General features: G+C 41.3%; 1 protein-coding gene across 2 annotated transcripts in view; it reads left to right on the plus strand.

The window, feature by feature from the left end:
• Nucleotides 1-12550, plus strand: part of DIP2C (disco interacting protein 2 homolog C) — a 408787-nt gene that overhangs the window by 281958 nt on the left and 114279 nt on the right. For both annotated transcript variants that reach the window (XM_058669544.1, XM_058669545.1), the window contains 3 exons: nt 7206-7340; nt 8895-9014; nt 10289-10486. In XM_058669544.1, coding sequence (XP_058525527.1) covers nt 7206-7340; nt 8895-9014; nt 10289-10486 — 453 coding nt within the window. The remainder of the gene's footprint in view (nt 1-7205; nt 7341-8894; nt 9015-10288; nt 10487-12550) is intronic.

The raw sequence follows: 12550 nt of genomic DNA on the forward strand, positions 1-12550 counted from the left end.
GAAATTGCAAAGGTTTTTAGCTAAGGTGCTCTGTTATTTTTTGGCTCCAGTTGTTTTCTCTGTAACATGACAACATTGTCACGTGGCTCCATCGTCATGTTTTGGAGGTACATTTTCATTAACCAAGACATTCAAAGAGGTAGTTGCCATTGCCAGAGTATCTTAACTTCAGTTAACAGCAATACTGCTTTCTGTGTGTGATGTTTCTAGGAGTAAATAAATTCTCAGAACATTTCCACATTTTTGCCTGCTAAGAAGATAGAAAATCAGAAGATGATCATAGTATCTCAGAGCGGAATGCATGATGCCTACTTGATAAATAATTAGATGGAGCTGGCAGTCATACATTTTCATTTTAGATTCTACTTTATTAGGTAATTTGTACAGACATTGTGTTAAATTACCCTAATTTGTGTTTGTATAATCATCCAAAGTATCAGAGAATTCTTTTATAATCTCTCTACTGATACTGTTCAAACATTTATAAACAGCCTTAAAATATCACATACATGATTAAAGATGGTGATGTTGCCAAAATCCTCTGGTTTGGAATTGGGATCTTCATTCCCTCCCAGCTAGAATGTTCTTGCATCTAGAGCTTTGTAATTGTAGAGTAGATCAGTAAGTTTTTCCTGCAAAGGACCAAAGAATAAATATTTTAAGTCCTGTGGGCCACGAGACTCCTCTTGCAACTACACAGCTCTTTTGTGATATAGAAAATTAGCTATTGACAACCAAGAAGCAAATGGGAATGCCAATGTGCTTGTAACAGACTTCATTTATTAAAACAGGTGTCGGGCAAAATGTCACCTAATTAAACCATATTAGTGAAAAACAAACAGGGAAGTGGGAAAGGATGATACATTCCATAACACCCAACAGAATTGCAGACTTTTAACATTGGCGTTATTTTGTGTGTCTTGTTTAGCTCAGCCCCGAGAGAAGCCTATCTTGAAAAATGAATGACCTCCTTCGTTAATCTGACTCTGAATTTCTAATTGAGTCCAAGTGCTGCCTTCTCATCTTCCATCCTCATATTTAGTTTGTAATTAAGCTGAGATGTACAGAAATACATTCTCTAAAATTGAGAAAACACCCTTCAAGAATCTGGGTTAGATGCCTTGTTATACTTAGCTTCTTTTCTGCTCAGGGTCTCCATCTTTCTCCATCCTCCATTACTGTTTGCTTTTTCTGGAAAGCAGTACTCATTCCTTCCAAGTTTCGTTGGCTCACCTTCACTCTTGATCCCTACCACTAGTTTGCATCTGTCTCTCCCCGTCTGTCTCGCCTCAGGCTTGGATGATGTCTGCCTGTCATTCCCTTCTATTCCCACTCCTAGTCCTCCTCCCCTGAAGATCAGAATTGCTTCTGGGAGCTGCTCTTCCCATGCTGCCTCTGTACTTGCTGTTTCCATCTACTTCTGCAGGGTGAAAAGGGCTGCCTTCTCTTCCACAACATATCCTGTATCATGTACCAGATCGATGTTTCAAACACCTGCTGAGCATATGCTCACCATACCCAAACCTGGTCCTTGAAAACAACAGATTGCCTACTGGTAACTCATCTGTTATCTCTTATCAGACCTCAGGAGCCTCAACTGTCTGACTCCTTCTTGATCCCATGTTCCCTCAGTGTCCAAGACTTGACATCTAGCAACCACACTGTCTGGCAGGCTGCCTCTGGCCACAGTTGCACCTGAGACTCTTCTTTCTTGGAACTTTTGCAATCCCTTCTGGCTCCATATCTCTCCCCCTTTCATGCTGTCCTATTGCTCATGGCCCCATGGGTATTGTTGAAGCACAGGATTGGTCTCTGTCTCCTTTCTCCAGAAATATACTGGGAGTTTTCACCTTCCAAACTGATAGTGCCTATTTGGATTTTATCCTAAGTCAGAGCAATGTTTTGGAGGCCCAAAACTGTCTGAATCCTTCAGTCACTCTGAACTCCATTGTGCAACGGGTCAGTACTTGATTTTGCGAGAGCTTGTTGACTCCTCCCTTGACCTTATTGTCCATAATAGCAATGCATCTATTCATTTACATACATTTGTTCAATGTTTGGATGTATTTCACTCAGAATAGTAACAATCTACTGTAGTTTTATGGTTATGAATTTTGCATATTGCTTTCTTAGGGTTCTTGACAGGCCAGAAAAGATAAGAAGGCAGAGAGAAACCTTTCCCCATTACCTCACCCCCTACCATTGTGCATAAAGGGAACCAAAACCAGTCATAGCCATGTTAATTACCATTCACTTGCAACATTGAGATAATACATCATTTATGACTTTTCTCAGCCACAGTAAGGAGTGAATAGTAATCGTGTTTTCCAGAGGAGTAAACCGAAACTTACAAAACTTAAGTTTACTGCCCAAGTACAGTAAAGCACTCTCGACGTCGAGCAGAAAAGTCAGGGCACTTCTTCCCTTCTTCTTGGAACTGTCTCCACCTGGCCATGCTTATTACAAAACAGAAGAGCTGCTTCCCCAGGCAACAGTCCCATCAAATTTTGCATAAACAATAAAGATGCTAGGGCCCACTATCACCTCAACATCACAGACTCACTTATATGTACATGCTTCATGGTAATTGGAAACTTCCATCATGACATTGAATCTCTGGATTCAAAAAGCTTGTTGTCTCAAGTAAAAGATTTCTGTGTTGGTATTAGGATGTTCTTCCTAAGCTCTGTCCTAACAATCATTGTAACAGCATGGTGGAAATCCTTGGTATAGATGAGAGGAGAACCGTTCCGGATCTGAGAAGCGGCATGACTTGGTGAACTTGAATCCTGACTTGCAGAACTTTGGTAGAGAAATATTTGAATTTAGGAACTCAAGGGCCCTACAGGGGATCTGTCTGCAAATTTGAAAAGCAACCATGAATCACGATTGCCATGTTACACCCAGATATGCACACTCGGTGAAAAAGTCCATTTGTAGCAAAAGGTAATGTTCAACTCTGTATTGTTCTGTTCCTGAAAGATTACTAAAGGAGGAAGATATTTGGAGATCTGTTTTTTTTTTTTTTAAATTCCAGACATATCTCAATAAGTCCTTATCCATATTGTTCATTTCTTTTGTTGAGATGCCAGTTACAGCTGTGTTCTGTGTCAGGCAGTGGAATTAGGTACCACAGTCCAGTGGAACTGAGGAGGGACATCTTGTCTTCCAATTGTGGCTAAGGAAAGATGGTGCAGTAAGCACTCAAGCCACCTCAGTCTCCAGCATCTGCCTAAGTTTTGAACACACACTTGGATGTTCTTACCTCCAGAGGAATGACCCCTTCCTTCCCACATCATTCTAGATTTCTTTCACCATGAGTCGGCTTTCATCCCAAGCCTGTCTAATGCAGTTGTGTAAGGGACAGGGAAACTTATGTTTGCCATAAACCAGGCCTGGTCAGCTTGTGCTTATGTGATTCTGGTGACTGGCTTGGGTCTGGGTTCCTTGGCAGTTTTGTAACTTCTCATGTATTAAATGTCAAACCTTTGAGGGAAGCATTGCATTCAGCATACCAGAGCCATCTGCTCTGGGCAAGTGGACAAATTCTGTCCTCTTGCTTTTACTTCCACATTCTCCTTGGTTTTATGTCATTCACGGAGGGTGCAGTCTGTTCTCCTCCAGGAAATAGGAACAGCCAGGCAGACATGGTGGTCTGAGGGGCCTTTCTCATTGGCACTCTCTTCCAAGGCAGACCCATTTCCTTCCTCACTATCAGTGAGCAACAGCAGTTGAGAGAACCTTAGGAAGCTGAAATTGGATGTTCATAATGTTTGAAAGGCTGAGTTCTTCTGAGAGCTTTATTCATTATCCATTATCAGTACATGAAACACAAGCACATTACTTTCTACACAGTAAAGCCAGACTCTTTATTTCTCTTCATTTAAAGTTATTTGAGGACTGAGAAGTACTTAACATAGTCTATAAGTGAGATCTGTCACCATTTGACACATGGGGACTCCTAAGTATAAGGCCAGAATGAAAGAATGCTGTTCTTTAGTTAGCAGTAAGAGCAGAAGCATTTTAACTCAACATCGTAAAGTATTCATTTTTTATCCATTCACTCTTTGAGCCAAGATGATATAGACTATGCTTTTGTGTCAATGTCTGAATAGGACATCTTATAACTGTCCCCAGTGGAAAGTTAGAATTAGCAGATAGTTATAAGCAGTAGATAATTAGGAAGGAATTACATTGAAGAAAGAAGAGAATCACCCAAACAAGTTCAACACAGTAGTCTAATCAGTACCCTGAAACTGGCCATAGCCAAGAGACAAGTGGTACATGGGCTGTTGACCTTGAGTGACAGACTTAAAAACCTGTGAGTGACAAAAGTGGATGTCAGTGATTGAGCTGGTATCCCATAGCTGACGGAGTCATAACAGCTTAATGATATTGTCATTAAAATGACTTAATGTACACTGTCCAAACTTCCTATCATCCATGTCTTGAATTTCAAGTTCAAGAAGCCCATGCCAGCTGCTCAGAGTAATAGGAATGCCAGGGTAGCTAAGAAAGAGCCTGCCCTGTCGGAAAGCTCACAAACTGTTGGATAAGCAGAGGTAAAAGCATTCCAAGTAGCTCTCGGGGTGGGAATTCACAGTTCGAAGTGATCCCTGGCATGTGGCTTAGAAGGTGGCTGTCATTTTTCTCTTTCTACTGGAATTTCCAAGACATCTAAGGAACAGGTGGCAGTCTTGCTGACAAGATGCGTACCCCTGTGGGCAAGACTCCTCAATCTTCAAAATGCTCCTGAGGCATGCAGTCTTCTTGGCCTCATGCCTGTAATTAATGAACATTTCAGACCTTGAATCTATATTTTGACCCAAAGTCCACCGTTCCTTATCTGTCAACAGTGTTTCTTGAGTGTCAATTTTGTATAAAATTCTTCCCCACGTACTCCCCATTGGTTAAGTCAACTGCCTGGATCCTGAGAGTCTTGATCTCTGTCAGAGTAGACTAGGACAGCTTGCATCAATCAGCACAGCTGCAGGATCTCTCTGGCTTCCTGGTAGAAGCCAGTTGCCGAGCTGATGATCCTGCAGTCATAATAGCACATGCAAGGAGTCTAAAAAGGAGAGGGAACAGAGCTGACATCAATAAATCTAGGAAACACCTTGAAGCCACCCAGCTGTCACTGATCCTATATTTTAATCACCTAGATGTGTCAGAATTATTATTTTTCCAGCCATCAAAGTAGGAACACCACTCAACACAAAGATTAGTTGGCCATCCCCAACTGAAAGGTATCAAAATGCAGTGAGCTCACCTTTTATCTGCCATTGTTTGAAGTAGCTGCCATCATTTGAGGTAGCGTTTTCTCATCTCATCTATTGTATTTTCATTTGAAAGGGTTAGCCCTGAAGAGATGGAGTTTCAGAAAATATGATTCTGAAACCTCCTCATTTGGCAAAGGTACAGGTGGAGTGTGATGCAGAGGATAAAGACAGGGTCTGAAATGGCAAAGAGGTCATGTGAAATATTCCCTTTCTTCCTTCTTCTGCTGGCCATATCTGTGTGGTCATGCATCCTGCCTGTACGTGCCTTCATTCCTGACGACACTCATGGGTCAGATTCCCCTACCCAACCCATGACACTGGGGCTTGCTTCTTCCATTGGCTAAGACCCAAGCAACAGCCTAAAGAGTGTGTTTGTTTGCTAAGGCTGGCCTAACCACACACCACACGCTGGATGGGTTACACACATAAGTTGATTGTCTCACTGTTCTGGAAACTGGGAGGTGGCTGCCTTCTTCCTGTGTCTTCCTATGGCCCACCCTCTGTGAGGCTGTCTCTTCATTTCCATCACCTGTGAGAGCTCAGTCATAATGGATTACAACTCACTGTAAAAAGCCTGTGTTCCTTTAATTACCTGCTTCAAAGACCCTATCTTTAAATATAGTCAAACTCAGGCCTGGGACTACAACCTACAAATCTTGGTGTTCACAGTTCAGTTCTTCATAGGGCAAGTGCTTTAAGAAGGGTAAATGGGAAGTAGGAAACTTGCCTTGTTGCTTAACCACTATTTAGAGGGCTATCGCCACCTTGCCACTTGATAGACTCCACAAAAGCATTGCAACATCCAGACTTTGCTTGTTACGGGGATGCTGCCCTTTGCCATGCTCATCTCACAGAATGCTAGCATTTAGAATATCTTCACCCAGCAAGTATTTGTGTGCCTAATGATAAAAGAGTCTGAGTGCCTATGTATATTTGCTGATTTAATTCCCACCATAAACTTCTGAGGCTAGGTATGACTGTGTCCGTGTTACAGAAAAGGAAACTGGAGTCTAGAAGTTTGGTTATGGTGACTCAGGTGGGAACAGTGGGCCCAGAGCCCCGAGTGTACAGACTGTGTGATCTTCTAGGTCTCATACCTAACCACATTGCCGCCTGCCTCCCAGGTCAGTGAACGTGGGACCTAGGGCTCATGGTGGGCAGTCCAGGAAAATCAGGATGAACCGATGACCAGATTGCCACATTGGAAATGTACCCAGGAAATTGAATCAATCCTTCGCTCCTCAGTCATGCCCATGTGGGATTAAATATGCTTACTTCTTGAAACATCTTGATCCACACTAATCCTGAATTCCATATTTTTTGATTTATCCACTTGCTAAAATTTACTGGCAACTCCCAAGTGAATACATACAGCTTATATTTCACAGTTATTCCTGTACCCTCACAAGGTCCTAAATAATTTGAATTGTCCAGTGCACACATTTCTATCTGAAACCAAACACAGTTGCAGCAATGATTGTCCTTATTTGATGGTTGAGAAAACTGAGGCAAAAGAGTGGCTAAGATACTTTGTAAGATCTCTCAGAGTTTGTAGAACCGCCTTTGAAATCTCAGGTTATCTGGCTCCAAAGTGGAACATTTAACTTCCCTGGCTGAAGTAGATGAGAAGATTTACTCTTGTCCTCTGACTGTTTCAGAACATGGTCTTAGTTCAAATGCTATCGTGATGTCCTGTTTTGTAACTGTATGTTACATTTTACTTTGTTCTATTTACACCATAAATTATCTCGAAGATTATCTTTGTCCTAAGTTTTGTGGCACACTGGTTCAGAGTAATCTCACTCTTTGATGGTGTGTAAGAGAAATGATGATCTGTTTGTAAGGGCCCTACCTGGGTTCTGTCATTGTTGAGCCTTGTCCTTTACATAGCCACCTCAGGAAACCTCATCCTGTTCTTCTTTACAGAAAATCATTCTGCACCTCCCGATGTAACAACTTACACCTCAGAACACTCCATACAAGTAGAAAGGCCACAGGGCTCAACTACATCCCGGACAGCACCAAAGTATGGCAACGCTGAGCTCATGGAGACCGGAGACGGTATGCCTGAAAGGGTTGCTTTTTTTTGTTTGTTTTTTCCCTCCTTTGCCTTTCTATGCTCATGTCTAGACGTGTTTCTTCCAGATAGATAATCCATTCATTGAGTTTGATTTATTAGATTTTCTGTGAACTCCCATAGAAGATGGTGGCCTAAGTACAAGATATGCAGATTTTGTTCAAGTTGACCAAGAGTTACTCATTAAAAAGAAACATTAAAAATATTCCAGAAATTTAGTCATGAAAAGAGAAAAAAATCATTAAGGCACTGATGTTCTGGATGATGAATGAATAATGTGATTCAGTAATTAAGAAATTAGAGAACAAATGTCAAGACCATAAACAGCTACTGGTAAGGCAAGATGGAATTAGATGTAAAAGAGAATAATAGATAAATCCAAACCAGTGTCTTCAACTTAAAGAAAGGGCTTTTTAAAGTCTGTACTGGGAAAAAAAAGTATCAGTTATTTGACAGAAATATATTGGTGGAGGAGTTCTGCTTTACTCTCCACCTATTTAACCTTGATATGTTCTGTCACACCAGCCATTTCTGTTACCCAACACAAAGCAGCAGAACTTGAACATGAACTTGATGCTTTGTTCTACTTTGCTTAAATCCATATCCTAATTTAGATCCAAAAGCTAAAATAGAATCTGCCAATAAAATAAAGATGCCTTTTTGGTGAAAAAAAAATGGGTGAAATAAAGTTGGTGAGTCACCCAATTACCATATTTTTTAGTTGGGATTTTTCTTAAGTGATGCCCCTTTATCTGTTATAATAAGTATATTATAAATGGGATTTTTTATCAGTACATTTAAGTAATACATGTGTTAGTGTTATTGCACAGAAATTTGCATCTCTAGACTTTGCAGAATTCCATTGCCTAAATGGGTTTCAAGGACACATAGAAAGGCCTTTATCTTTCTGAGAGAGGAAGGGCTATGATGCGCTGATTGTACAGTCTGAGGCCCTGCTTCCTTGGATGGCTCAGGCAGCCCTGACTGTCCAATAGTGAGTTGTAACCCAGACACCATATAACTCCTGAGTGTGAATCACCAGCAGGACATCCATTTTGCCTCTATGGGGTGGAGCACTGGAAGTCTTACAAGAAACAGACTCAGGGAAGGACTGACTGCACTCTCAGCTACCTGGCCTGCTTGAAGGGAAGCCTGAGACCCTGTTTCTGAGGGGATTGCCCTTTGGAAATGTCAAGTTTGTAAGATGTTAGAGGTTGCTCAGGCTCATGTGTGACCTTGAGGCTTTCCCTGACATCAGCGGGAGACGGTGCATCTCCTAAAATGGTGAAAGAGAACCATATCCCCTGCTGTGGGAAGGCATGGTTCTCCCTCCATTGCTTAGTGGGCAGCAGCTTTACACGGGTTGTTTGCCTGCCTACCAGTGGATGTTCTTCGTGTTTGAAGCCTTCATCTTGGGCCCATTTTGTAGCTGACAGCGCTGGAGATGCAGCCAAGAAATCTCATTTGGGGCCATTTCTTAGCAGTTGCTTCTTCTGACTGATGGTCGGTCCATCCACCCTGTGGTTTCTGTTTTTCAGGAGTACCAGTAAGTAGCCGAGTATCTGCAAAAATCCAGCAGCTTGTTAATACCCTCAAACGACCTAAACGACCACCTTTACGAGAATTCTTTGTGGATGACTTTGAAGAATTGTTAGAAGGTAACAGAAAACAAAACCAAACCCTTTTCCACCTGTTCCACCAATGGTCCCATAAACAATAGTAAGATTTTTTTCTTCATTATTTCCACATTTTGGTTATTTTTGTCTGTGTGCATGTGTATGTGTTTTTTTTTCTTAAGAGCAACAACCTTGGCATTCACTTTATGACATAAATCTAAATGAGAGTGTAAGTGCTGTGCCTACATGGCTGTGTTAATGATGTACCAAGCACTGGTGCAGTTGGATAAAACTCTGAAATTTACTGTGACTCTTGGTAGAGCATGGGTAGGTTCTATGAGCCAGGTCTGTTTTGAAAGACTCTGGAAGATAATAGAAATGCAAGTAAGCTATGCTAAACCTAAGCTCCCATTGCTTCATTCAGTATGAGCTTGGAGAGAGAGAAACATGAAAAGTGAATGTGACAGATCAGGTCTGTTCTCCTGTCCCTCCAACCTTCACAAATGCATCTGGTGTCTTAACTCCTGGGTGCACATGAACTTTTTCATGCAAACAGTATAAACTCTTCACAATTGCAGCTGATATTTTAACCCCCTGGATGCATGCGAGCAGACAACATAAAATCCAAACAAAACGATTGCCTGTTACAGCAAACTCTAACTCCTTATTTTCTGACTTATTAAACCTCAACTAAAACATTGTGGATGTTATATCCAGCAGGTGAAATTTGTCGATTATGAAGTATTAAAATAAAAATCTTCTCCAGAAGGGAGAGGAACAGTTTCTCACTTATCTAAAGAACTAGAAAGATTGTATCTTATTATGGTATAGTCTTTTTTGTTTTACTTAAAGCAAATTTTTTCTGTACTCTTATTGAGGTAGTCGTTACCCATTTAAAACTTACATCTCACTATTTCAGGGCAAATATCATTTATCAGAATTCCAGCACTGTAGATTTGTAATTACTAATGTATGCTGGGAATTTCCATTTTAAACATGGTTATGTATATCCTAGACTTTAGGCATGGCACAGTGTGAGTTTTATACTTGCTGTCAGTTTGCAAATGTGCTTGGGTCTTTGTAATATCTACATTCCTGTATTGCCTTGGAAATTCTAAGAATTAAGCATTTTCCTTACTTCCTTGGGGCCAATCAGTAGATCATAACATTGTTTCTCAGGGGAAAAATGTGATTTCTGTCAACTAATAAATTTGTACGTTAAGTATAAATCTAGCTTCTTTATAGAGCCTAAGACAGTAAGCATGCCATTATGGATGTAATCTTCTTGAAAACCTTTTGTATTTGAATGTATTCAGTTCAACAACCAGATCCAAACCAACCAAAGCCAGAGGGAGCCCAGATGCTGGCCATGCGTGGGGAGCAGCTGGGAGTGGTCACCAACTGGCCACCATCTTTAGAAGCTGCACTGCAGCGATGGGGAACCATCTCGCCAAAGGCCCCCTGCTTGACCACCATGGACACAAACGGGAAGCCCCTGTACATCCTCACTTACGGTAATCCCATGAGGCCCACTCCCTTCTCTTTGGTTTATTTCTGTATGTAATTGTTAGTGTCTGCGTCAAAGAACTGCATCTCATAAGATAGTTGACTTATGTCTGTACTGCCTATGGTACAGAAATAAGTGGAATCTAGAGGGGAAGCTATTTGTTTTCAGAATGAAAAGTTATGTGTCAGTTTTTTTTAGTTAAAATAAAAAGTGTTTAATAAACCTCTGATGCAATGTTAGATTTCACTTCATGAATTTATGTGGCATACTTTGAAATCTTTGCTTTGCATAAGAATTGGTAGTTAAGGAATGCATGTATGGATACTTTGACAGTAGCTTGGGTGATAACTCTAGTACAGGCCACCATCCTAAATTGAAGTCTCAAAGGATCACATCTGGCCTAATGGTTAAAACGCAGCCTGGGATGCTCACATCCATCTTCCTGGGTTTGAGATCCAGCTGTGTTTCTGGTTCCAGCTGCCAGGCATCATGTACTCTGGAAGGTAGCAAGTGGCAGCTCAAGTCACGGGGTGTCAGGGGCCACCCAGGTGGAAGAGATGTACTGAGCTTCCATTTCCTGACCTTAGGCTCTTGCCCAGCCTCTCCTGTTGGAGATATTTAGGGTGTAAACCAGTAGATGGAGGGTGTCTTTGACTGTCTGTGTCTCTCGGATGAGTAAATAATACATTCGGAGATCTCCAAGGTTTAAAAAAAAAAAAAAGAATACCTAACATCTAGGAGCAGTACTAAAAATGCTTTTCTCTTGGTTCCAAGGAAAAAAGATTGTGAAAAAGAAAATTGTTGGGTTATTTTCAACACTGTCTGCTTGAGCTTTGGAAAAACAAAACTAGCTTAATAATTGAAGACTGGAATGACTCATACTATCTCTCTGTGTATATGAAAGACCTTTTTTTAACTTTCCACAGGGGTAGTGTGTGTCTCCCTCTCTCCTGATAACAAAGGTGAAGCAGTTGGTTTCTACACAGGCCATCAAGGAGAAGAACAAGTTGCTAGAACAGCGGCTTGTAGTCACTGCTTCTTGACGGCTTCTCATTCTAAGGCTTACCTGCCTATGTGTGGGAAAATTGTAGGGTCAACTTACGTGTGTGCAAGAGCACATGCATTCATTCTGAAAACCAGTGAACATTCTTGCACCATGCATTAGTATAATACTAAAGCTTAGGAAGTCAAAAAGGAATAAAAGTTTCACGAATGGCTTGAAATCATGTATAGCACTTGTGTACTGATGAAATGTTGAGAAGAGTAGTGCTGTCTTCTTTTCTTTTTTTTTAAGATTTATTTATTTTCATTGCAAAGTCAGATATACAAAGAGGAGGAGAGACAGAGAGGAAGATCTTCCGTCTGATGATTCACTCCCCAAGTGATCACAATGGCTGATGCTGTGCCAATCCGAAGCCAGAAACCAGGAACCTCTTCTGGGTCTCCCACGCGGGTGCAGGGTTCCAAAGCTTTGGGCCATCCTCGACTGCTTTAGCAGGCCCCAAGCAGGGAGCTGGATGGGAAGTGGAGCTGCCAGAATTAGGACCGGCACCAATATGGGATCCCGGTGCGTTCAAGGCGAGGACTTTAGCTGCTAGGCCATACTGCTGGGCCCACTGTCTTCTTTTCTTACAAGATTAAGATGAATATAGGTTGTTAGATACAGACTGAATGTTACAGGTAAAAAATCAGATTCATCAAAGCTGCATGCCTACAACCAACATATTGCAGCTCCTGCTTCTAAATCTCCCGTATCCCACTGTGCTTTCATCTTAGTCAAATATGAGTCAATCATGGGTTTTCCTTGTTAAACATACAAAATGTACAGATGTGGGGGTATAATGGAACATGCATCCCTGCTTCCAGACAAAAGATGGAATCCCAATGAAACTGTTGGACATGTGTAGACAATGGGATCCCGGTGCGTTCAAGGCGAGGACTTTAGCTGCTAGGCCATACTGCTGGGCCCACTGTCTTCTTTTCTTACAAGATTAAGATGAATATAGGTTGTTAGATACAGACTGAATGTTACAGGTAAAAAATCAGATTCATCAAAGCTGCATGCCTACAA

Source organism: Ochotona princeps, chromosome 10 (genome assembly GCF_030435755.1).
Source record: "Ochotona princeps isolate mOchPri1 chromosome 10, mOchPri1.hap1, whole genome shotgun sequence".
NCBI lineage: Eukaryota > Metazoa > Chordata > Mammalia > Lagomorpha > Ochotonidae > Ochotona > Ochotona princeps.